The sequence below is a fragment of the Artemia sp. Qi Xiang Cuo genome, chromosome 9 (genome assembly GCF_049724085.1).
Source record: "Artemia sp. Qi Xiang Cuo chromosome 9, ASM4972408v1, whole genome shotgun sequence".
NCBI classification, from domain to species: domain Eukaryota; kingdom Metazoa; phylum Arthropoda; class Branchiopoda; order Anostraca; family Artemiidae; genus Artemia; species Artemia sp. Qi Xiang Cuo.
In genome coordinates, this window is record NC_142802.1 from 74,062,145 (window position 1) to 74,089,831 (window position 27,687).

At 36.3% G+C, this 27,687-nt stretch overlaps 2 protein-coding genes across 2 annotated transcripts in view; one reads left to right on the forward strand and one right to left on the reverse strand.

The window, feature by feature from the left end:
• Positions 1 to 414: 414 nt before the first annotated feature.
• LOC148949021 (uncharacterized) overlaps positions 415 to 27,687 on the reverse strand; it is a 127,181-nt gene continuing 99,908 nt past the window's right edge. The window contains exons 16-18 of the mRNA XM_089095089.1: positions 25,792 to 25,990; positions 16,658 to 16,763; positions 415 to 1,907 (exon numbers count right to left, since the gene is read on the reverse strand). Of these exons, the coding sequence (XP_088951215.1) occupies positions 485 to 1,907; positions 16,658 to 16,763; positions 25,792 to 25,990 (1,728 nt within the window). The 3' untranslated portion in view covers positions 415 to 484. The remainder of the gene's footprint in view (positions 1,908 to 16,657; positions 16,764 to 25,791; positions 25,991 to 27,687) is intronic.
• Positions 9,061 to 10,556, forward strand: LOC148949022 (uncharacterized). Its single transcript, XM_089094549.1, has 2 exons — positions 9,061 to 9,816; positions 9,892 to 10,556. The coding sequence occupies exons 1-2, from the start codon at positions 9,111 to 9,113 to the stop codon at positions 10,554 to 10,556; spliced, it is 1,371 nt and encodes a 456-aa protein (XP_088950675.1). The 5' UTR covers positions 9,061 to 9,110.

Below are 27,687 nucleotides of genomic sequence, written 5' to 3' on the forward strand. Positions count from 1 at the left end.
TTATTTTCAAAAGGCCAGGAATTTTTTCTAAAATGAATACATCTTAAAAACCTTGCCCAAGCTTGGCACTGCTTGTCAGCAGCTATAACTCACTTGAAAAGCGGTCCGTTCCACACTTTCTGGAAAAAAGTAAAGCTTCTTAAATAATCTTTTGACAAAAATACCTTTATTTCATTATACGAAATTGATATGTCCTCCTATACATCAGTATCACTACTTAAGATTTTTTTTTATGGATTTTGAGATTTTCTATATATTTAGCCCATAGATCTTGTGACATTTTGACCGCTTTCTATGACACCAGGGCAGCATTTTAAAATATCCGACAGTTCCTACTCTTCGAGACTTATGATCGTTGTAGCCTTATTAAACTTTTGAGACAAACAAGACATAGAGTTAAACGAAAAATACTCGGAATAATTGCTTTAATGAATCCATAGTGTGTTACAAAAAAGTTTGTATGACATGGGAGAAATATCGCTGATCAGGGCTGGACGCGCAGTCCTATATCTGCAAATGCTTGAGAAGTTGAAGGTACAATATTTTCTTTAAACTTAGGAACTATTTCAGGTCCTTTACTGTTTTGTAAAGTATATTGTTTGCCTGTTTTCTTAACTAAACTGGGTAGTGGGCGGTGGTTGCTCCTATAGACACTTGATATGTTTCTGTCACTATAAAGGGTACTTCGAAAAAGATAAGCATCATTTCCGGGATGGACGTCATTTATAAGCCCAATAAGTGGCGAGTTAGACAAAGCCATAGGCTGTACTGTAGATGGTAAGACAAAATTATGGTTGACTTTTGGTGATACAAGATGATTTTCCTGTGTTACAGAAGCGTAATTTTTCTGATTTAGGTTTGCTTTCGAAATATCTGTATTTACATAAGACACTGGAAAAGTATGAACATAATCTAGGCCTTGAACTGGTTCTGGTAATGTGGAAAGTCTTTGACGGAGAGTGCTTTGTCTGTTTTGTCTAAGACTCTGCAAGAATTCGTCAATCAGATGCGTTGAATGCATCGAATTTATGGTTCTTGGTACATAATCCCAATTTTCTTTTTCAGTTTGACTGTGATTTTTCGTTGTTTCTTTCTTGAAGCTTTGTGATTTAGCTTTAGAGTAGTTTTCATCATAATACATGGATTGCCGTTTTCGTTTATTCAAAATAGGCTGTAAGAACCCTGAAGTGTGTTCGAATGTATTGTGAGGATAATGCTCTAAGCCGCTAAACGCGGGAACAACATTATTGTATTCTAGAACGTTAATATTAGGACTGTGGTCTGAGCTGGTGGTTGGAAGTTCTACGAGGGTATTACCTGAAAAGAAGTTCAACCCTTCCAGAACATTTACTCCATTGTCGCTATCTGTTAAGCCAAAAAAGTTATTTCTACCAAGTTCATTCAGGGCGTTATTGACGTTATTCAAATCGCCGAGATTGACGCTGCTCGAGCTTCTAAAGTCAAAATTATTTGGGCTAATTGATGGAACACCCGTGGAAAATTGAGGTAAACCGTGTGTACCAAATGAACCTCCAAGATTAGTTCCCGGCAAATGTTGCATGGAATTAGCATAATTAATTGGTAAATATGCTGTATGTTGATCCGCTTGAGCTGGAATGTAATCAGTAGCGTCATCTTTCAATAACCTTGCTAATTTTTCCAAAATTGCAGCCTTTTTAACTGCAGCTTTCAAAGATTTCATTCCTTCAGTTTTTGCTTGATTTGGTATTGGAGGACCTGGCACCTTTTCCATTGAAGTTTTAACGGTCTGAAGTCTGCTTTTTATTTCGTCTAGCTTCTGCTTTCCTTCTGCATCTGTTAGAGGACTATTCAGGTTGAGCGTAGAAGGTTCAAACCAAGCTAATAGATCCAGGGATTCAATCTCGCTACAGGGCAGCCATGGGTTACTAGAAAAAAGATTTCTAATAAAAGACTATTTTATACATTGCAAGAATTATAACTATATATTTTTATCCAGTGATCATGGATCCGAACGATTTATTAAGAAAATGGAACAACAACAAAATTACAACCCTAGAAGTCGGAGAGCTGAGCTAGTTGTGTCAGCGTCAGAAGAGCAACGTATAACTGTAGATTTTTTTTTTATCAAACTTCTGTAAAAAAAAAAAATTACTGGGAACAATTCTAAATAACAGGAATTATTATGTATATGAGGGGGTTCGCCCCCAATTCAATACCTCGCTCTTTACGCTAAAGTTCGAATTTTGTTCTAATTCTTTAAGAATGACCCCTGAATCACTAAGGCCGTTAAATTAGAATTAATTAAAAAAACTTTTTCCACAAAATAAGTTTTTCAAAGGAAATTAAAGAACTCCATTAAACCAAAAATGAGCAAAAATAAAATCAAATAATCTACCAAGGGTGAAACTACCACAAATCAGCATTGATAAATACATGAAACCCAAAACGAACAGAAATCAAACAGTTCGTGGTAACGAACTGTAAGTAAGGAGCGACCAGGCTCAATGGTAACCGAAACTCTAGAAAACGGTATTTTGATACAAACAGATACATCAAAAGAATCAGATTTTAATGCTGATTTCAAATATATAAGTTTCATCAAGTTTAATCCTACCCATCAAAAGTTAGGTGACTGAGAAAATTTGGCTGATTTTCGAAAAAAGGGGGAAAGACCCCCTAAAAGTTATAGAACCTTAATGAAAATCACACCATCATATTCTGCGTATCAGAGAACCCCAATGTAGAGGTTTCAAGTTCCCATCTACAAAAATGTGGAATTTTGTATTTTTTGCCAGAAGAAAGATCACGGGTGCGTGTTTATTTATTTATTTTTTTTGTTTCCCCAGGGGTGATCGTATCGACCCAGTTGTCCTAGAATATCGTGGAAGGGCTCATTGGAATGGAAATTGAAAGTTCTAGTGCCCTTTTTAAGTGACCAAAAAAATGGAGGGCAACTAGGCCCCCTCCCACGCTCATTTTTTTCCCAAAGTCACCTGATCAAAATTTTGAGATAGCCATTTTGTTCAGCATGTTCGAAAATATTATAAGTATGTCTTATAGGATGACTTAATCCCCCTAATTTCCCGGGGGGCGGGCTGAAATTTATGAACTTTACCCAATGTTAACATATAGTATTGGTTATTGGGAAGTATACAGACGTTTTCAGGGGAGATTTTTCCTGGTAGTGGGGGGGGTGGGTGGGTGGGTCAGGGGTTATGTGGGAGGATCTTTCCATGAAGGAAGTTTTCATGGGGGAAGGGACGTTGCTATGAAGGGGACGCCGGACTTCCCAGCATTATTTAAAAAAAGATCATAAATTTTATATAAAAAAACAAGTATTTCAACTGCAACAGCAGCAACATCGAAACTTTAAACGAACAGAAAATATTACATATATAATTGGGGTCACCCCGTAGTCAATGCCTCGCTCTTTAAGCCAAAGATTTTTTAGTACTTTCATAAGAGCTATTTATTCTAATTAACGGCCTTTGTGATTAAGCGGTCATTTTTAAAGAATTGGAACAAAATTCGAACTTTCGCTTAAAGAGCAAGGTGCGAACCCCCTAATAAACGTATTAAAAATATATGAATATAGAAGTTCGTTACGTAAGTTAATTCGTAAGTTACGTATATTTATTACTAATAAAAACGTTCGTAAATAAAATAAAACAAGTTTCGAGAAAGCCATTTAACTAAATAAAAGTAAATTAATATGAAAATTTTGTTTTAATTATTCATGTACGGTGAGCCAAGATCCAAACCTGCATTTACTCAAAAACGTTCAAAAATTAAATAAAAAAAACAGGTTTTTTAAACTGAAAGTAAGGAGCGACATTAAAACTTAAAACGAACAGAAATTATTCTGTATATGAAAGAGACTGTCCCCTCCTCAACGCTTCGCTCTTTACGCTAAAGTTTGACTCTGTCTCACAACTTTATTTTTAAAACAATAAAAAACTTTAGCGTAAAGAGCGAGGCGTTGAGGAGGGGACAGTCTCTTTCATATACAGAATAATTTCTGTTCATTTTAAGTTTTAATGTCGCTCCTTACTTTCAGTTAAAAAAAACTGTTTTTTTAATTTAATTACAATAAATAACCGAGTCAAACTCAAAACGAGCAGAAATTACATGAGTAGGGCTCAAAACTCCTATGCCTTCCCAAGGCCAGAACATAATTTGCACTTTACTGAAGAAAATATAAATGTTTTTTCTTTTATAACTTTAATAAATCAAATAATATTAACATTTTGATTACTAAATATCAGTATATGTATATTAAACTGACAATTCACATTCATTTGTATTTTGTTCAGTGAAGTGCAAATTATGTTCTTGCCTCGAGAAGGCATATGGGTTGTGATTTCTTTACTTTTCTTTGAAAAAATAAATTTTGTGGGAAAAGTTTTTTTAATTAATTTTTGTTCGTTTTATATTGACATAGTCTTTTCAGGGAAAAAGAAAATAATACTTTAAATCTTTTCGCTTTTTTAAGGCTTTATAGTTTGGCCAACTATTTGTATGCTGGAGAAAAATTTTCAGCAATTTTTAACAACATAAACCCTTTTAAAAATCTGGACACAAATAGTAGTGTTTAATTTAGTTACATACCTCTTCTAGGTGACCTGAAATAGAAAATTTGATACCATTCGCAAAAAAATCTGTTTACTTTCCTTGATAGCTTGGATACACTTACGCTATTTTGATTTGGTTAAATTTTAAGAAAATTTACTGAAGTAGCACTGAAAGTTTCAACATAATACCCTCAGTTGTTCTTGGGATACTGCTGAGATGCCTTATTGGGAATTAGCATTAAAACAGTGCATTTTGATTTAAGCTTAAGGCAACATTTAGTTTTTAAACATAATGGGCAAATGGTAGGGTGAGCGTGGGAGGGCGACTAGCTGCCCTCCAATCGATTTCGACCATTAAAAAGAGCACAAGTCCGTTCTATGTTCAATCGAATGAGCCCTTTTCGAAGTTCCTACGACAATTCCTTCGATACGAAGTGCCCTGGTCTAAACAACAAAAGAAAATAATAATAATACATTGTACCCAGATCAATCTTTACTATAAAAATGTCAAGCTTTTCAATCTCTTTCGACAATTAAAAAGGGCACTAGACCTTTCAATTTCCGACTCGAATGAGCGCTTTTTGAGTTTTTACGACAACGTTTTCTATAAACATCATATATGCCCCGAAAGCATAACTTACAACCCTTGCCCTGAGAGCTGTGAGGGGGTTTTCATCCTCAAAGACCTAATTTCCAGAACTATCGACTAAGTTAAACAAAACGACTATCTCAAAATCTTGATTGGATGTCTTTGGGGAAATGGTGTGTTTGAGAGGGGGGTTAGTTGCCCTTAAATTATTTTCGACTATTACAAATGGCACTAACCCTTACAATTTCCAATCAAACGAGCCCTTTTGAAGTTCCTACGACAAAACTTTCTATAAAAGCCTTATATGTCCTCAGGGCATATCTTACAACCTTTGCCCTGACGGTTATGGGCGGGGGGGGGGGGGAGGGTTGTCATCCTTAAAGACCTAATTTCCAGAACTTTCAACTACGTTGAACAAAATGAATATCTCAAAGTTTTGATTGGATGTGTTCAGTGCTGTAACTTACTTGAAGTACTTTTACTTCAAGTACTACTTAAGTAAAATTTTCAAGTACTTGTACTTGTACTTAAGTACAAATTCCACAGAGTACTTATTACTTGTACTTCAGTAAAAAATTGCAGCTACTTATTACTTCAAGTTGCAAATAAAAGTCAAGTACTGTTTCAAATACATTACGAGGAACCGTTCCATTTTTTTTTTTTTTTTTTTTTTGCAATTTTTTAATTTTATGGTTGTGCTGCGTGTGTGTTTCGTTTAGTACTTGCTGTGGTTTTCCGTTTCCGTCGAGCGCATTTAAGAAGAAGAATAAACAAGGTGTCAAAAAAAAAATGGCTGACGCAGGCAAACAACAATTACCGTTTATTCTTCAAGGCAAATATTTTGCTGTAAAAGGACAAATCGAAAAAGATGGCGCACTTAGTGCATGGTGCAAGAACTGTCCCAACAGGGTTCTCAAAGGACACCTGCATGCACCTTCAAATTTCCACAAACACTTGCGTGTAAGTCTCCTTGTCCTTTTTATGTCTGTTTGTACTCTTTTTCTCTCTTAAACTTTGACAGGTATCACCATACAGATAGCCCAGTAGTTTCCTTACAACACAACCTACACATCATACGCAATTTTAATCTGTTTGTTGTTTTGGTCTATTCGGATATCGTTCAGATTGGATTGAACAAACCTAGGCTAGAGTTGTGTAGCCTGGATCTCCTGTAGGCTAAGCTTACTGTTAATCCAGCATTATGAAATTAATGCACAATTTACCCCACACCTAGCTTGATTAACTTCACCTCAGGAGAAGAATGTTCAACGAACCAGAATGGGCCGAAATTAGTTGTGGTAGGCTAGGTGTCATTCAAAAGGGTCTCGGAACCAGCAACCAGCAGCTTTACATTTACGAAAACTAATGGATTGCTATGAGCCTTGGCTTCTCTGTGTTAATCTTGAGGCTAAGTTGTGTATTGAGATTGTTGTGTATGAGGCTGATTGGGATTGGAATAATGGTTATAGAATGTAGAATGCATATATAATTTTTGTTTGTGTGTGTGTTTTCCATTTGCAGAACTGCAGAACTTGCAGAACTTGCAGAACTTGCTAATTTGCAGAACTCAAAGGAAGTATCAAATTTTCTTGAACAAGTAGGCTAGCCTAGGCTATTTGATTAGGCTGAATATTTTAGCCATATGGATTGCTGAATGTTTTGAATGCATTGATAGTTAATAGTAAAGTCTAATGACAAATACACAATTTAGTTTAAGCATAGCCTAGGCTAATTCTAGAAAATACTGCCCAATCTTAAACACATGATCCTATAGGCCTTGTAGGATACAAAACCACTCAAACATAAATAGATTCAATCCCAGACATGTGCTGTAAAGAAAAAATAGGCTACTAGGGTTTGCTAACTTTTCTTTAAGCTTAATTTTCAGTATAAAAAAGTTTCTGAGATCAAATTGAGCTAATCCCAACAAGGTAATCTAAATCTATACATATGCAAGACTAAGAGCTTGCTTGGAAATATAGGCTCTATTTGAATCAAATTATGCTCGGTTGCTTGTCCAAAGTTAGTGATTATCCAAACACCAGGGGTGCTTGGATAATATACCCAGTTCTTCATCAGCAGCTGATGTGTATTACCAAATAAAGCTAGTTTAAAGAAAAATCAAACTGTTTTGTTAAGCCTAAAGGTGTATCTGGCTTTGTGGGGGAATAGACAAGGAAATAGAAAATCTAATGGTATATTTCCTTTTTTTCTTTATCTGATTTCTCCCCTTTAATAAATATTAGAGCTAAAAATATGTTTTGCTATTACTAGGCCTAGACTAGTCTATCCTTACAAAGCCTATCTTTAGTCTACTAAAAATTTCATTTTCCTGACCTAGCCCCATTTTCCATTTCCTGACTTGAAGTAAAATCAAGTAATTGGAAGCATTGCATCAAGCCACAATGTCCATTGGGCTTGTATAGCCTAAGCTTAATAGGCTTGCCTGCTTGTGATCTACTGATCCATCCATAATTAATACACCAGCATTCAAACATTCAATTAGATTTTCATCCACAAATATATTGTCAATTAGTGTTGCAGATTTCCCAGTAACTCATGTAAGGATAGTTATCAGTGGATATAGAAAAGAAGAAATTACTAAATTGAGAAAATCTGGACAATCTGAACTTTTAAGGAAGTCAGTATTGAAATCTCCCATTTGCACTTTATATTTAGGTTCACTATTCAAATTTTCCATTAAATTCTCCATCTCCCTAATAAAAATTTCATTTTATGATATTTTATATACTAAACCAATGGTGATTTTTAGGTGATTTATATACTAAACCAACAACTATATTTTTTTTTATCACAATTACATATTGTTGTATAGTCTAACCTTTATTTTCTGGGTTCTAGGCATTTTGTTGAGATTGAGAAGCTAGTATAGCAGGAATGTTAATTTTTCCCATTAAATTTAATGTATTAATAGGGAAATCCTTAGACCTAGGCTATTTGTTACATAGGCCAGATATCCCAGGCTACATACCTTATTGTATTTTCAGTTAACCTGCTTCCAGTTTAACTGCAGCTCAACTAATGCCTGGATATGTCCATAAGCTATTTACAAGTTTGATGATAGGCTAGTTGTTATATTACTATGTTTCTATATTGCTAACAACTCAGTTTATTTCTGGACAAATTTTCGGTTGATGTTGATGTTTCAACGATGCTGCAGAAACATGAGGGTTCATTGCTTTTTTGCAGAGGATGGTCCAAGTTTAAGCTGCAAAAAGGTTTTCTATGGTGATCATTGTAATCGTTGAATCTGCAGTAATGTGAAGGTTTGTTGTTATTGTGAAGGATCCACCAAACCCAGTCAGGAACTCGTATTTTGAGACTATTGCCGGATACAAGCAAGTTCACCTAATGAGAGGATATGTCTCTAGTTAGTAAATGTCTGAAATGAGATTATTCCCAAGTAAAGGAACCTTCCACTCAGGAGGAGAATGTGAAGATCTCCTCCTGAGAGGTATATGGCTGTACCTGGGACCTTTTAATAATTTAATTTTGGTAATTAACTGACAAGCAGGTTACATGGTACATATCATAACATTAGGTGAACTTCCCTCTATCAGGTGATGGTCTCAAAGTAGTTGAGTTCCTGACTGACAAAACCAAACCATCAAACCTTCAGAAAGTGATGGTTCATTCATATTTGTTATACTTGTTATACTGCAGTTTCAATGTTCAGTGGATCCTGTGGAAAAGCAATGAGCCTTTGGATTTGATTCATATAGCAAAACTAAACATTATGTCTGCTTTCAGACGGCTCATCCTTCAACCTATGTTGAATTCTCCAAAGTGAACACTAGGAAAAAAAGGAGGCGAGATGGAGATGAGCAGACCATTGATTCTGCTGATGACGCAACCGATGAAAGCATCCCCGAGCCTAAGCAAGAGGATACACCTTTTTCTTTCTTTGAAAAAAGAAATGTACGAAAAAAAGGGCTGATGAGTTGATTATGAATTACATAGTGTCTGACATGCGCCCACTCTCTACAGTGGAAAGTCATGCATTTAAGCAAATGATTCTGGGGATAAACCCAAGTATCGGACCAATAATGTCAAGGAAAACTCTGGCCGGTAAAATTGATGAGTCTCTGTTAGTTGTAAAGAAAGAAATGATTCAGCTCTTTGAAAAAGTAGACTATGTCACTATGACGTGTGATATCTGGTCTTCTAATAATAAGAGCTTTATTGGAGTAACAGCTCATGTGTTAGATAGTCAAAACAAATTTGTGCCTATGGTGCTTGCAGTTAGAAGGTTTGCTGGAGCGCATACCTTCGACAGAATTTCAGACTTGCTGTTTGCAATATTTCGTGAATATGGTCTTGACAAGAATCTGAGCAAAATTCGGGCAATTGTAACAGACAATGCTTCAAACTTCGTCAAAGCTTTTAAGGAGTTAGGAAAATCAAAGGAGCAAGAATCCAGCTCTGAGTTTGCAACCAGTGAGAGTGACACACCTGATGAAGAAAGCATGGATTCCGAATCCGAAGAATTAGATGTTGTTGACGTTGGTAAGATCTTTGACAGGGTGAATGTGACTGATGTCGGGGAACCAGAATTGGGTTCTAGTGTCAATCCCAGAAGTGGTGCACAAGACCAAGATGAACTAGAAGCAGGGGTTAGAGGGACCTCTGATAGTTATTCTGATCTTCCCGACCGTATTGTTAACACAAATGATGACGATAGCGATATTTCTGAGCCCGAAGAGAATGATGGCAGATCGGACTCATTAGGTAATATAGGTATGTACTTACCTCCACACTTTCGCTGCTCTAGTCATACCCTGAACCTTTTGGCCACCACAGATGCCAAGTATGCTTCAAATACGGACGTGAGTTACAAAAGAAATCTGCAGAGTGTCAAGAGCAAGTGTCAGGGCTTATGGAATTCCCTAAGCCACAGCTCAAAAAACAATGACCTATTGAAAGAGGTCTTCGAAAAAAAGCTGATAAGACCCAACGCAACAAGATGGAATTCTGAATACGATGCACTGAAAAGAATTCTTGAGTGTCACATGGCTGGAAAGCTCTCAGCAGTGTGTGATGTCTTGAAAAAACCAAGATTCAAAACAAGTGAGCTTGAATTTCTTGCTGAGTACGTCTCAGTCCTTGAGCCCATAGCAATCGCCCTAGATATGCTTCAGGGTGAGGAGAAAGCCTATTTCGGGACTGTTCTCCCAACTATCAAGTGCTTGGAAAGGAAGTTGGTGAAGTTGCACCAAAGTGTCAAACTCACAAGGGTCTTAACCCAGACGCTGCTCGAAGGACTTGGAAAAAGATTTCCGTTTCTCAGTGGATCTCCAAAGGTTCATTCGGACTACCATCTTGCTACGTGGTCATTGCCGTTTTCAAGGACAAGTTTGGGAAAGAAGAACACAAGGAACTGGTGCTGGGTTTGATGACAGAGGAGGCCATAACAATGAAGCAGAAAATGGGTGCCACTAGTGAAAAAAGCAGTGGCATAGTTCTTGAGAGATCTCCTGAGGCTTTTTTTGACTTTTCGGACGACGAATCAGGAACAAGCACTCAGCAACCAACTGTGGCAAATACGGTCAAGATCGAGATTCTGAGATATCTCAGTGATTCCCGAAAGACTCTCTCGATCTTACAAGAGTACCCGGCAGTGAATTCAGTGTTTCGGAAGTATAATTGTATGCTTCCTACATCGGCCCCAGTTGAGCGTCTCTTTTCGAAAGGTGGCATTATAATGAGTCCAAGGCGTAATTCCTTGGCGGACGGAAGGTTTGAGAGCCTCGTTTTGTTGAAAGCCAATGAGAAATTCAAGGTTTTTCAGCAAAATATGGACGTAGTTTGAGAGTTTGTTTTACTGTTTTGATGGTTTCCTTTTCAACCTATTTTAATGTCACCTTTTGAAAAGCAGATGTCAGAATCAGCTCCTTTTGCGAAACTGTCTTTGAAGAATGGCACTGAGCGACTGACTATATATACCGTATGTGGTAAGACGATTTTCTGACTGAGTGAATCGCTGGAAGATCCGTTGAGAACGGGATATTTATTTCCGTTTCTTTCCAGCTTTTTTTTTTTACCTTAATGATGTTGATAATGCTGGAAAAGTAGAGTTGGAAAAAACACACCTTTTCAATTTGATTCTGTTTTTGTACTCGTTCTTTAATATAAGAAATGAAACCATTAAGTTAACCTGAGTGTCAGTGGCGTAAGTGTGTGATTGTTGTGCTGGAAAGAGCCTCCCATGGAAGAATTCCCTTTTTTTTTAGCTCAATAGTAATTTTAACATCATATAATTTGATTACTTGAAGTAGTACTTGAAGTACTACTTAAGTACTATTTCAGACTACTTATTACTTGAACTACTTAAGTACAATTTTGGTGGATTACTTGATACTTGATACTTAAGTAAAAAAATTGATAGTACTTGGTACTTGTTACTTAAGTAAAAATTTGGAGTACTTGTTACAGCACTGGATGTGTTTGGGAAAATAGTGAGTGAGAGGGGGGTTAGTTGCTCTTCAAACACTTTTGACCATTAAAAAGGGCTTTACCCGTTTCAATTTCAAATCAAATGAGCCCTTCTTGGAGTTTCTACGACAACTATTTCTATTAAAAACCTCATAAGCCCCCAGGGCATAACTTACATCCCTTGCCCTGAGGGCTGTGGGGGAGGGGTGTCATCCAAAAAAACATAATTTTCAGAAGTTTCAATTTCGTAGAAAAAACGGCTATCTCAAAATTTTGATTGTATGTGTTTTGGGAAATGGTGGGGGTAATCAGTAATCAGTAATCTTTAATTGACAAAAAAACATGACAAATAAATTTCTAAACTGGTCGAAGGAGATTAGGGCTCGATGTGCTAGCCATAAACAAATATAAGAAAATGCCGAAATAACAAATACAGGATATAAAAAAAACATACAAGATAGGAGATAACAGAGGAGGCCACCCCAACGTGAGAACACTACAACACAACTTATGCTATTATCAATTATTCATCAATCCCAACATCCAGACAAAAAACTATTTTTTAAATATGTTTTTTTCAAAGAGGATCTGCTCTTGAAACTTTGAAACATCTCTACTAAATTAAGTTCATTTACTATATGAGGAATCTCATATGTGATTGAGAATCCAGCTGTTTTTGATTTACTTGGAAAAAGGTGATACTTCATTGAGCGTATGGGTTGGGCAGGAGAAATGACAGTCTAAATTATACCCAAATTATGAAAATAATTTGTTGAAGATTGAATATCATAATACCACATTGCTGTATGCAGGTCCTTCAGTTGTTTAAGATTAAGAAGATTGAGAAAAACATATAAAGTTTGGGTTTCCGAGAGATTTTGAAGCCTCATTGGGTGATGAAAAAAAGTACCCAGAATTCTAATTGCCTTATTTTGAATTATCTGAAGAGGTTGCAGATGGACCGTAAATGTGTTGAGATAGATTACAGGGCAATAATTTAGATATGATTCAATTAGGGAATGGTATAAAATTTTAAGGATGGAAAAAGGAAACACATGTTTCAATCTATGAAGACAACCTAAGTTATGGGCAAGTTTCAAACTCAATTAATCAGAATGTTTATGGAAGGATAAAAGCTCATCGAGAATAATCCCAAAGTAACGAAATGATTTTACTCTTTTTAACCTACTTTGATTTACAATTAACTCTTCTATGGTAATTTTATTTACTGTCCGCTCTGACCGCCCAAAAATCATGAATTCAGTTTTAGAAAAATTTGGAACTAGGTAGTTACAAACAAACCATTTATTCAAAGATTTCATTGCTATCACCATTTTCTCAACCAATAAACATGAGGTTTTAGCTTTTACTGTTACCGCTGTATCATCTGCAAAAATTACTATTAAGCTACTATCTTGGGGTGAGCACCTCGGAAGGTCATTTATATAAATCAAAAATAGTAATGGTACTAATATTGATCCCTGGGGGACTCCAATATCATCAATAGCAATATGGCTCGACAGGTGCCCATTTATTTCTACCTGAATTTTTCGACTGTGCAGGTAAGATTTATTAGATCTAGGCCTTTACCTCTAATACCTGTTTTATTAGTTTTCTCCAGCAAAATTTCGTGGTTATAATAATTAAATCTCGCTGCTCGTAATAGGTTATTGAGTTCAAAATTATATTTCTTGTATCTCACTTTCGCCTCAGGAGACACTACAGAATATTTATATAGCAGTCTTCGATTTAATATGGCCTTCATCAGTCCTCTAGTAACCCAGTGTTTTCTAGGGGTAACATGAAAAGCCGGCTTTTTAATAACTGTACAACTTTCTTTTAGTAATTTAGTTATTTCTGAATACCACAATGGAAAGTTTTCATTCACTTGCAGATCAGTACTTTCTAAAAAGTCAAATTGAGCGTTCTTTAATTTTCTTCTGAATATGTTAAGAGCCTCAGCATCCATTTTCAATGCAGAAATTTGTGGAGGTATATTCATAGCTGTAGGGACACCAAACTCTCTAATAACAACAAGAACACCAAAATGATCAGAAACATCATTCAAAATAACATCAGCAAAATCATACTTCACATTAACAAATATATTATCCAAAAGTGATTCCGAGCGCAAAGTCACTCGACTACATATATTAACTGTGGGTCTTTTATTGCCTCATAACCGTAACCCAACATAACATTTAAAAAATCACGAACTCTCGGGTTTACATTTACTGAAAATAGATCAAGATCAAAGTCTACACAAACAAAGCATGGGCGATTTGAACCTGACAACTTATCCATTTGCCGCTCCAGCAAATCCTTAAATTCCTGCACATTTCCAGATGGAAGTCGATAAACAACAACCACAAAGAAAAATTTTCCTGACTTACAAAGTTCAACCACCATTAATTCAAAAACCATCTCTTTATTCATACGTAGATCATTCCGTATTTTCATTGTAATTTTCTTCCTGCAATATAAAGCCAATCCACCATGTAATTTTGATTCCCTATTCTGCGTCATACAGTCATAACTATCAATTTCAAGTAGACTCAATGTACGATTACGAAGCCACGTTTCATTCAATGCAAGCACATCCAACTCAGAAAACTTACATAGTTCGGTTAAAAAATTAAATGAACTAGAAATACCTTGACAATTCAAATGGAAAATGCTCAAACTTTGCTGCCCCATAGTACATTTATTTCCAATATCAACTGGAAATTTATATTTAACCACTGGAAAATTCTCCATCATTCCTTCATCATAATCCGGATTTAAGACCCCATTCCCCAGAACATCCCAACTCAACGAAAAATTACTATTAAAATTGGCACCCTTTGAATTTCCAATCGAATGAGCTCTTTTTCAAGTTTCTACGACAAAGTTTTCAATGAAAACCTAATATGCCCCCAGGGCATAATTTATAAACCTTGCCCTGAAGACTCGGGGGGATTGTCCTGCTCAAAGGAATAATTTCCAGAACTGTCAACTAAGTTGAATAAAATGGCTATCTCAAAATTTTGATTGAATGTGTTTGGGAAATGGTGGGCGTTAAAAGGGGTGTTAGTTGCCTTCCAATTACCTTCAGCTAATATTAATGCCACTAGCCCTTTCATTTTCCATGGAGCTAGCCCTTTTTGAAGCGTTTACAACACCGCTTTCTATTAGAACCTTCTATGCCCCCAGGGCACAGATTGAAAACATAGTCTCGGAGGTTGTGGGGGGGGGGTTTGTCCTCATAAAACTAATGTCCAGATCATTCAACTGCCTTGAACAAAAATAGTAATCACAAAAGTTTAATGGGGTGCATTTGTAGTAACGGTGGGCGTGAGAGGGGGGTTAGTTGCCCTCCAGCCACTTTTGACTATTAAAAACGGCACTAGCCCTTTGAATTTCAAATCGAACGAGCCTTTTTTGAAGTTTCTACGACAGCGCTTTCCATAAACACCTTATATGCCTTCAGGGCATTACTTACAACCCTTGCCCTGAGGGCTTTGGGGGAGTGTCCTCCTCAAAAACATAATTTCTATCTGGAAATCAACTACGCTGAACAAAATGGCTATCTTAAAATTTTGATTGGATGTGTTTCGGGAAACGGTGGGCGTGGAAGGGGTGTTAGTTTCCTTCCAATCACTTTCGACAACTAAAAAGGGCACAAGCCACTTCAATCTCCAATTGAATGAGCCCTTTTTGAAGTTTCTACGACAACTTCTTCGATACAAAGTGCCCTGGTCTAAAGAAAAAAAAATAATACATTGTGCCAACATCGTTCTTATATGCCCCAGGGCATAACTAACACCCATGCCCGGAGGGCTGTGGGGGAGTGTCCTCCTAAAAAAATAGTTTCTATCTGGAAATCAACGACGCTGAACAAAATTGCTATCTCAAAATTTGGATTGGATGTGTATGGGGAAATGGTGGGCGTGGATGGGGTGTCAGGTGCCTTCCAATCACTTTCAACTATTAAAAAGGGCGCTAGCCGTTCCAATTTCCAATATAAGGCTCCTATCTGCAAAAATGTTGAATTTTGTATTTTTTGCCAGAAGAAAGATCACGGATGAGTGTTTATTTTTATTTTATTTTATTTATTTTCCCAGGGGTGATCGTATCGATCCATTAGTCCTAGAATATCGTGAAAGGGCTCATTCAAATGAAAACTAAAAGTTCTAGTGCCCTTTCTAAATGATCTAAAAGATTGGAGGGCAACTTGGACCCCTCCCACGCTCATTTTTTCCCGAAGTCACCCAATAAAAATTTTGAGATAGCCATTTTGTACAGCATAATCGAAAATCTAATTAATGTGTCTTTGAGGATGACTTAATCCCCCACTGTTCCCGGGGGAAGGGTGCAAGTTGTAAGCTTTGCCCATTGTTTACATTTAGTATTGGTTATTGGGAAGTGTACAGGCGTTTTCAGGAGGAATTTTATTCTAGTGGGGGGGGGGGGGTCAGAGTAGGGGTTACGGGGGATGATCTTTCCATAGAGAATATTTCCTTGGGAGAAGGGACAGTTCTATGAAGGGGGCACCAGATTTTCTAGTATTATTTAAAAAATTATCAGAAACTAAATAAAAAACAAGTTTTTTTCAACTGAAAGTAAGGAGCAACATTAAAACTTAAAACAAACAGAAATAATTACGTATATGAGGGGATTCGTCTCCTAGTCAATACCTCGCTCTTTATTCTAAAGTTTTTTTTAGTACTTTCAAAAGAGCTATCTATTCTAATTAACCGGCCTTTGTGATTCAGGGGTTTGCAATTCGAACAAAATTCAAACTTTAGCGTAAAGAGTGAGGTATTGACTAGGGAGCGAACTCCCTAATGTACGTAATAAAAACATACGAATATAGAAATTCGTTACGTAAGTTTATTCGTAAGTTACGTCAGAACAAAATTTCAAAAAAAGCCAATTAGCCAAAAAAAGGAGAACTAACATGCGAATTTCGTTTTAATTATTCATGTACGGTGAGCCAAGGTACAAGGAATTCTGAACTAGTTTAATAATCAGGTAATTGTTATGTATGTATAAATAATAAGGGAAATAAGAGAAAGCTTACATGCGAGCATTGTTCCAGGTTGCAAACGGCAGTACAAAGTCCATTTCATCAGAATTTTCGCATATCAAAGTTGCAATAGACACCTTTCGTATGGCTTGAAGTTGTGCTTGAAATAAAGAAAGAAATCACAAAAGGAAATGTATAAGCAAGGTAATGTAGAATAGTGGAACTCTATATCACTAATCTCTGGCATTGTTTTTACAAAGTATAGTTATGGTAGACATAATGAATTATAAATAGCCATAATTACGTACATTGCCGTTACTATTACTCCAAGATCCATCACAGCATTCAGCCACTTAAAAATGATCACTGGCAAATATTTCTCTTTCGTATCAACAACTTCAAACTTTGGATTTCGTGAAGTCAGGTCTTTTATGTTTCTGTTTTTCTTCTTTTTTTTGTAAACAAGCTATTATTCATCGATTTACTGAGAGTTGTCCCTTATAATCATGTCTTAGTCCCAGCAAGATGAAGTAAACTATACCAGTTCAAAAATCAATTTCTGAGACCAAATTCTCAGTGAAAGGGATCTTTAGAGGCTGAATAATAAATAATGGCACTGGGAGTGACAAGCAATATCCCATACCTTTAACTTTTAGATCTTACCTTTAGGGCTGTCTCAATGGGGTGTAACAACTATTGTTGAGCTTGAATAAGGATCCATGGCAAAAATTCAAGTTATTCCTTTAATTTTTATTAAAACAAAAGGTCATGGAAAACAATGCGCTAATCCAAAAAATGCTAACTTTTAATCGCCTTGAACGCTTAGTTTAGAAGAGAGAAAAAGCTCAAGCATTCTAGAGTTTCAATATGAGAATGTGATAACAATGAATTACTTACAACTATTTTTTTCTGGATTAAAAAAATATGAAATGAACTCTATCTTAATTACTTTTTCTTAAGGGATGGTTGGGAGTCCCCTTCTTTAGTGTAAATATCTTGCTCTTGTTCAGAACCAAATTTTAGTGGTAATTATTCCAGACAGACTGGAAACTTATCAATAAATACATATTTCTCAGTTTGTAATATATCTTTACCTCAGTTAAACAGTTCTCCAGCGAAAGATACCCTTCCGAAAGAGTGCTATGACTCGAGCTCTGCTTCTCATTCCGAGTATGATAATACTTTAAAGTAACCTCAGTAAGTCCTGCTTGTTATTTTCTCTAATAGGCAGACTAAAGAGCAACGAGTAATTGAGTAAAGAGTAACTTGCTTGTACGTCTACCTTCAAGTCAGAATTTTACTCCCCGATATTCGTAGTTCTGACCATCTAGACTTTTTTGTAGTCAATAATAGGGAGTTGGAGCCAACTCTACAATACATATTCAATTTTGGGAAATTTAGCGTAGTAAATTTACAACACCCAAACCCTTGCCATTATACTGTTTGTCAAATATTTGAATTTGAAAAGTTTTTATTTTCATTTGTTTTCCTTTCTTCAATCGTAGCCTGACTAATAGAACGACCCGATTGAAAAAAAGAAAATAAAAAAATATACCTTGTTTAAACCGGAGTTATTCAAGGATTTTTCGTTTACTTGAGTGTAGGAACAAAAAAGTGTTTCCGAAGCCCCCGACTCCTCCACCCGCTACCAATTTCTACCAAAAACATTGAAATGTTGCACTGAGTTTCGGCCACCATCATGCAAGAATTTTCAATATGCATGATCGGGAGACTTAAGTGGATTATAACACACCTGACCTTTCCTCCTCCCAAACCCACCACCACCAACTCACTAGCAGAAAGGTAGACACATAACATTGTGTTTGAACCGGACTCATACTTGGAGTGTTAATCTGGATGCTTGGCGGCATACAATGTATCTATAGCTCCTCAAAAACCTACCCACTTTACAACTTTTTGTCAGAAAGGTTGTTTTATTCACTAATCAGCTCCAAACTTATTGGGAATTTTTGTTTTGACTAGTTGGGCATGATAATAAGACACTGAGGGGAGGGGGCATTTGTTGCTTGTCTGACCTTTCATAAAATTTCTTTGATCCCCTTGAAACTTTTGGGTCAAGAACCTTGGGCCAAGTGTATAGAGAGGGTGCATTTCCAGACACGTAGACCACTTGCCTTCCAAGGCCCACCAATATTCTGCATGAAATTACCCTGATTTGCATTGAAATTTGATTGACACATAGCTAATCTTAAGGAAACTTCTACTAGCAAAAAATTCCCGACTGTTGGCTGTTTTTGGTCGATGCGCTAGCATGCTTTAAAGTTTCAAAACTCGCGGATTATCTTAACTAACTTTTCTAGCATCGACTGTGAAGTTCAGCGATTGGATCCCGTCATAACTGTGCTTAATGATTCAAGGCATAAAGAGGCTCCGTGTCCCGTTCGGGCAAACTCCCCATGGGAAGAAATGTCGGTTCTAGATTCTTCTATTATATTTTTTTAAAGTCTAACACAGAAACTTATTTTTGCTGAAGATAGGGGTAAGAGTTTAATTCCCATTTCAAAATAAGGTAATTAAATACCCTATATCGAAAAAAGTAATATTTACTATTAATGTGCTTTAACGATTTTATTCAAAGAAAACATCCTTAAGAAACAGAAAATATTGAACTCTGAATCAGTATTGATTCAGAGTTCACGGTGTGTAGACCACTTTTTGGATTTTGACCAAAGGATTATAATTTGTATAAACGGATTATTTTTCATAGTGAGAATTCCCTTGGAAACTGTGGATACTTTGGATTTTCATGTTAACATTTTTATGATCAGTGACTTATATTGGAGAATAATAGAATTGAAATAATATCCTTTGCCCTCGGGGCAGGTTTTGAAAGGTCTGATAAGCTAGTTTGGAATGCGATCTTGCACTTTGTGAAAAGAGGAATAAAGGCAGGAAATCGGAGTACTGAAATTGTTAAAAAGACAATTGAATTTTTCAAAAAAGATGATATTAGTGATGCAAAAACGATCCTATGGGAAGCAGCTAAAATCAGTAAAAGAGTGTCTATTAAAGTATACCCGCTTGGCAACGTGATTGAAATGATTCGAGTCTTTGAGGACTGCTATATAAAAAAAAAAACTTCCGACGTTTGTCTTTGAAGAACCCGCTAAGGTCCCTTATGTTCATGGCGAAGTGTTCTCCGTTCTTACTAGACAAATGACCCAGATCTATAACAAGTTACAAGATGCCTTTATGAATCGCGAAAATTTGGACATGCCTTCCCTGGGCCCTACTATAGATGATCCTGAAAAGCCATCGTATGCAGTTATAGTGAAAAATCCTCCTCGTGACCTAGACATACCTAGTCTCAGAAAGGAATTTCTTGAAAAGGTATGGGGGAATACTTGTGATAAAATTGTCGAGCTAAAGCCGAATAAAGTAAACTGGCGTGTTGTCACTGCTTCAAAAGCAGATGCAGAAGCTGCGCTACAGGCTCTCATGAGCGGCAGCCCGAATGTCGAGGCCAAGGTTAAAAGTAGTGCCTAATCCGGAATCATCAGAGGTATCCCGATTGATTTTCTAGAAGACGATATTCGAACCCTAATTCCTAAATAAATTATTGCCAAGGAAACTGGTCACTCCCGTTCGTTCAAATTACAGTTCGAGTCAAAACTGATCTAATGAATGCGATAGTAAATCCACAAGCGATTGGTTTCGAGAAAATTTGGGTTTCAGAATTTTTATTTCTTCCTCCATACTGCTACAAATGTCAAGCCTATGGGTATAATAATAATAATAATAATTTATTATAAGCCAAAAAACAGGCCATACACAACAGTGTTCTTAATTACACTCCACAAGAAAAATAACATAAATATCAAGTTTCACTCATTGATGTCAACGCTTCATTTACATACTTAAATAACTGCCTGATTGTCTTTTTACAGTCGTTTTCAGGATCCCCGGGCACTCCAAATTACCACCCTCAAAAAAATTTTCCCATAATATAGAAAGTTGCTGGCACTCGGTGAGAATATGGGCCACATCCTCAATACCTAGGTAACATCTGGGGCAAGAGTAATCCGCATCTGAATCTGGGCCCACCCTTTTTCTTTCAAATATTCTTTTTCTATTTTTTAGTGGCAGGCAATTCGCTCGGATCCGAAACCAAGTCCTCAATGTCTCCCCCGGTAATCCTAGTTTAAAATAATATTCAAATCCAAATATCTCTTTTACATGGGAATAAAACTTCAATGTTTCAGATGTTTTAACTGTCTGGGTCCAAACTTGGACTTCCTGGTCTTTTATTCTTTCTATAATCATAGCCAAAAACGGCTCACCCTGATCTGAGGACCCTAGCCCCTCATTCCAAATATATGATAATCCTAATCCATATAAAACATTTTTTATTTGATACGGCCACGATCTTTTACGTTTCGACTGTAGCATCTCCACATAAGCTGCTTGTGCTAACCTATCTTCTGGCAGACTTAGAACTTTTAGCCAGTGGCGGATCATCTGTGCTAATCTACTTATTCTCAGCGAAAATACTCCAAGGTCACCTTTTATTGCCTGATTGTAGGTCATTAAGTGAAGACCAATTAATCTCTTAAAGTGCTGCAAACTGAATTGATTCCAATTGTGGTGCCGGGTCATGCCCCCAGAGTTCAGCTCCGTAATGGATAGTAGGCAAAACTTCAGAATTAAAAACATATTTATTCATTTTTAGATCTTTTATACTTGAAAGCCTTGAATTACGTAAAATGGCAGCTGAAACTGCTTTTCCTGTCTTAATCATCTCTTTTACATGCTCTTTCCATCCTCCTTTTGCTAGCATCAGCTTTATGTGCTCCTGAAGTCAAAGTCACGGAGTTTCTTTTTGGCAAAGATGTTGCCAAAACAACGTCTAAAGCTAAATCCGTGGCGGATTTGAAAAAATCTTTTGGAAGACCAAAAAACGTGCAAGGGCTGTCTACCGTTATCGTCGATGGCAGAACGAGGCCCCTTGTCCAAATTATTGCAGAAGGCAGGGCAAGGACCGTCAAGAAAGGTCCAAATTCCAGAAATTCCAGAAAAGGGATCGCAAATAGCTGGTATGTACTATTTAACATACCCCGCCATTGATTTTTATGATTTTGTTGTTAATTTCAATAGGCAGTCACAACATTTGGCTGATAACTTTAAAGCTGAGAGAATTAGTAAGTACATCTCAAAATGGCAGTCAATAACCAGTGATTTGAATATTTTGAATATTGTAGCCTCAGGCTATAAGATTGAATTTGAGAAAACACCGCTAACAGCTTTGAAAACAAAAAAACAAAGTTTTACGTTTGAAGAAATACAGGCTATAAGAAAAGAAGTTGATATCTTATTGCTTAAAGATGTTATTGTTAAAGTACTCGACTTCAGAATAAAGGAAATACGTTGTATTTCTCCCGTTTTTACAGTCCCAAAGAAAGATGGGTCTACTCAGTTTATTCTTAATCTTAAAAATTTAAATGAAAACATTAAATATTACCATAAAATGGAAAGTGTTCATTCTGCGGTTCTTTTAATGACAAAAATTTGTTATATGGCCTCTATTGACCTAGTCGATTTTTATTATTAATGCCCTGATGACTTTTATGATCAAATTTGGCTTTGTTTTTAAGCTGACGTTTGTTATTCGTTCACTTCAATGCCAAGTGGCTTATCATCTGCTCCAAGGGTTCTTACGAAACTTATGAAACCTGTTATCCCCCTACTTCGAAGAAAAGGGTATTTGTCAGTTGTGTATGTAGATGATTCTCTCCTTCTGGTAAGGTTATATTTAGAATGTCAAAATAATGTCTATGAAACAGCGAAATTACTGTCAGAGCTGGGGTTTGTGATTCACCCAGGAAAGTCAGTTCTGATTCCAAGCCAACAAATAAAATTTCTGGTTTTTTTGTTAGATTCGCGATCAATATGTATTTTCCTGCCGGAAAGAAAAATTTAAAAAGTTATAGATTTGGTTTCAAAAATGAAACCAAATCCAAAAATGAATTTGGTTCTTAGTCAAAAATTGATTGCGATTCAAGAATTGGCCGAAACTCTAGGCGTTCTTGTTTCAACATTTCCAGCAGTAGAATTAGGGCCTTTATATTACCGGAAAAAGGAATCGTTGAAAACTCAAGCATTAAGGTACGCGAAGGGTGATTTTGCGGCAAGGATAATTTTAACATCCGATGTAAATTCGGAACTACAATGGTGGTTGGATATTGCCAATCATGCTTCTAAAGCAATTGAGCCTAGATCAATTGACAAATATTTTTGTAGTGATACGTCGAAGCTAGGTTGGGCACTCGTGGATGAATATTCCATGAAAACGGCCACGGGTGAATGGTCCTCAGAAGAGAAGAGATTTGATATCAATGTCTTAGAAACGAAGGCTGTTTATCTGGGTTGAAAATGTTTTGCTCAGGATATTAAACGCACGCATATCCGGCTGCGTTCTGACAATATAACCAGAGTAGCTTATATAAATAAAATGGGAGGATCAAAATCTAAGTTTTGTAAATATTTCGCAAATAAGGTCTGGCAGGTAGTATTGCAGGGCAAAGGGTGGATATCTGCAGAGCATGTACCTGGGGTTGCTAATATCGCGGAAAAAGCATCACGAAAATTTGATAATGAAAAGGAATTGAAATTGGATTCTGAAATATTTATTATTTTGAACTTTTTGGTATGTCAGTCGATAGATATTGATTTGTTTGCGACTAGATTAAATTTTCAGATTAAACCATTTGTTTCTTGGAAACCAGATCCAGAATGTTTTTCCGTAGATGCATTTGGAATGAATTGGAAGCCTTTTTTTATGTATTTCCCCCATTCAGTTTATTTCTGAGGACCTTTCAGAAGGTGGAAACAGATCAGGCCACTGGTATTTTGATCTTTCCAAATTGGACCAAACAAGTATGGTATCCCTTACTATTAAAGCTTTTAATAGGAACTCCCATATTTCTACCAAATGATATTTTTACTTTGTCTTTGCCACAGAAACCGACCTTGAACCATCCTTTGTCCAAGACGTTACGCCTAGCGGCTTGTGTCGTCTCCGGCAAGGGCTTCACCACCAAGGATATTCTCCCTCCACAGTCTATATTATCATGGATGGATGGCGGGATTCGACTACGCACCAGTACAAAGTTTACATTGAAAAATGGATCGACTTTTGTGGAAGAAACATAATCCACGCCTAGGAGGCAACTCTACCGGAGACTTTGACATTTCTTACGGAACTTTATCACTCAGGTGTTGGGTACAGTGCTATTAATACTGCGAGGAGTGCTTTATCGGCAATTTTACCAAGCCTTCAGTTAGGCACTAATCACATCACCAAGAAGTTTATGAGAGGTGTCTTTAATAGAAGGCCTAGTCTACCCAAGATTTCAAGTACTTGGGATGTAAAATGTGTATTCGATCTCTTTAGACTGTCAGCTTGGGATAACGAAAATCTTCAATTAAAGACACTAACACAAAAATTAGCAGTTTTATTGATTTTATCAGCTTGTGAAAGAGTTCAGTTTTTGGCCAGTTTATCATTTAGTAATATGATACATAATGACGATGGAAGTTTTGATTTTCAAATCAATGTGTTGTTAAAAACAACGAAACCGGGCAGCCACAAATCAGTAGTTAAATTTCAGGCCTTTTCAAGAGTCGTCCCTGTGTCCGGTATCGCACCTATCTAGGTACACTAGAATGACGTCATATCCGAGTAGAAACGACTACTGCTGCGTCCAAGTCATCTATTTCTAGATGGATACAAGTAAGTTTATTTCTTGCATGGATAAAAGAAGATATCAGTGTTTATGGTGCTTATAGCACACGGTCTGCCTCAACGTCCCACCTTAAAGCAAGAGGGATTGATGTAGATCAAATCGTAAAATATGTAGACTGGACAAATGCCAAAACGTTTGCAAGGTTTTATAATAAACCAATTGAAAGTGGTCAGCAGTTATCTGTCTTTTGAATTTATTCACTCTAATTTGTTGTATTTGTAATATCTTACTACAAATAAATTTTTGTACAACAGCCTCTTTTAATTTAAAGGGCTATATTGATCATTAATGTTGGTATAGCTCATGCTGAACTTTAAAATCTCAGTTGAACTCAAGGCGGAGCTAAGGCGCTCCTTTTGGAGTAGAATTGATAAATTAAACGAAAACTTACCAAGTTTGAAGTTTGATTGTAATTCTACTCCAAAGAAGGAGCGCCGGCGTAGCTGAGAGTTCAACTGCCCTCCCAATTTCCCTCCCCGTTGAACCCTCAGCGTTTCATCATGAGCTTAACCACTGCATATTATAATGACTTTAAAATACTGGTGTTGCTTTGGTCAATCGAGGCGATTGCACGCGTCTATCTCTCAGTTGAACTCTCACCTACGCTGGAGCTCCTTCTTTGGAGTAGAATTACAATCAAACTTCAAAATTGGTAAGTTTTCGTTTAATTTATCAATTATATTCTGGTCTTGAGAAGGCATGGGGGTTATCAGCCCTAATCATGTTAATTTTTGCATGTTCTGAGTTTGACTCGGTCGTATGTTGTATTGTCTGTTCGTTTCGGGTTTCATTTATTTAATGATGGTGATTTGTGGTATTTTTACGCTTTTTACGAAGATTATTTTAATTTATTTCTGTTCATTTTTGGCTTAATTGGGCTCTTTACTTTTCTTTAAAAAACTTGTATTGAGGATTTTTATTTTAAATTAATAAACAAACAGACCAAAAATCACATTTGATTTTTCAGTTACTTCACCTGCGTTGAGGTCGATTCCACCTACCTCGTCATTCAGCCCTTGTTCCTATATTAATAATCAAAGTTTAAATTCACCTATAGAATTGGTTAATGTGCGAGGTGAGGGAGCTTGTAGTATATGCGCGTGATAGGGTCATAGCTGAAAAACCATAAAGAAATAATAAAACAAAACAGTAAGAGAATATTATTTAATTGAAGAAAACCCCGTTTTTTCAAACAAAGACATTATTCAAAGCAATTGTCCAAAGTTATCAGTTATTATATTTCTTTTAATATCGATTTATAAGTTTTTTTATTGGCATTAAAATTGTGTAATTGTGTTTTTGGAATTGCAATTACTGCGCATTAAAATTGGAATTGGAATTCAGACAAAACTTAAATTTAACAAAATTTAATTTAAAAAAATTAAAAAAAAATTTAAAAAACGAAAATTTAACAAACTGTCTTACCTAAGTTAAAAGAATTAGGAAGGCCACCATGCTCGTAGTAAAATCTATCTCCATCTTTTAGTCTAGCAAATTGATCTGCTACGATGCACGAAAAAACAGGACCCAAAATTGCTTCTTTGATCGGTTTTTCAAGGACTCCACCAACATATAAATCAATAGCATCCACATCATCATACAGCCTTTGGAGCTTAAGAACATTCTAGAAAAATAAATAGTAGAACTTTACTTATAAAAGCTTACTTTTAAGACCATTGATAATATCATGGAAATATATATTATACACAGGGATGGGTTGAATCTCTCAGGTAGGGGTGGGGAGGGGGAGGGTGATATAATCACCCATCCGAAATATGGAAACAAACAAGAAGGAAAAATGAAATTCTAATTGGGCAAATATTCAACTAAGAGCAGCTTTAATCTGAATTCGCCTATTTTTTGAAATATACTATTTTTAAGTGTTCGTCTTCGAATCAACGGCATTGTTGATAGTTCTAGTGGGTTTGCTCACCCTATTTTGAACGTCGGAGAACGGATTATGCCTCTGAAAATTTAATGCTTATTTCCCATTTGTTTAACGCATTTACCCCATATCAGGCCAATCAGTGACAGAAAAACATGCCAACATTTCTACTGAACAGTAAGCTGCAGGGGGTATGGTGGTGTCGAAGGAATATTCCAAAAGATCCTTGTTACGAATGCCAAAAGCCCGATATTCAACTAGTGTAAATATCATGGACATATATATATATTTTAAACAGGGATGGCTTGAAGCTCGCCGGCAGGGGGGGGGGAGGCTGATATATGTTCCAAGGGCCAATCCAAGGCCAATTCAACCAAGGGCCAATCTCAAGTACTTAAAATAAATATGATTGCCATAACAGAGGTCCAAACAAAGAACCTTGATTTATTGAGACCAATAACCACTTTCAATTCATAAGACATCATCCGCATGACTACTCCGTAGGTATTTTCGAAGACCACACGGCCTTTCCATGACGACAAATGACAGTTCAAATAGGGGTAAATCCTTTTGTTATACAGTGAAAAAACAATGAAAAAATGCTGGATATTTCGATCACACTATACAGTGACCTTCATATTAATGATTTAGCATTTCTTTGCAATAACATTATCTTTTAGTGTAATATTTATGAAATAATAAATTCACCAATTAGGGCCATGCCTTACGTTATCAGTTACAGCTTTGCGGTATTCTTGCAATGCACTGGAATCGATAACATAACGGAAATAGAAAGAAAGCAAGAAAACAAAGTAGTACAAGCAAGTTTGACAGAAAGCGAGTTACTGTTACTTTAAGCTAAGTTCAATTCAGACCTTAGGACAATGAGCATGGATAACATAAAGTAGAAACTGGCATTAGTGTCGAAAAGAAAAATAACCAACGCTAACTACCATTTGGAGGTTGTTTCCTTTTTTAGTCAACCTTAAGTTATAACCTACTTGTCTTTTAGGCAGTTTAAAATGTTGGGGAGTGTAAAGAAAGAAGAGTTTTGTCACCACTAAACCTACCAGCTGCAAGTCAGCTAGCCTACTTGAATTACTTTGAACTACTTTGAATTAGAAGAATTTCTGGACAAGAAAAACAAATTAATTATAACTTACAGAGAACTTTCACTTTTAATCATATAAAATTGCAGAAGGAACATATCAATCATCCAATTTTCTTTGAAAATGCTTTGTTTTTTTATGAAGTCACTAGAAGCTACCTGTGTGTGGAGCTAGTAGTTTTAATTCCTATCTTTCCAGGTTAAACCACTGAAGATCCAGTATTTTTACATTTCAAGTTTTCTTTGTAATTGGGGTTTTCTTTATTTCGATGCAAGACTAAAGCTGATCAATGTCAAAATAATCATGTTGTACCAATAAGTCTTTAGC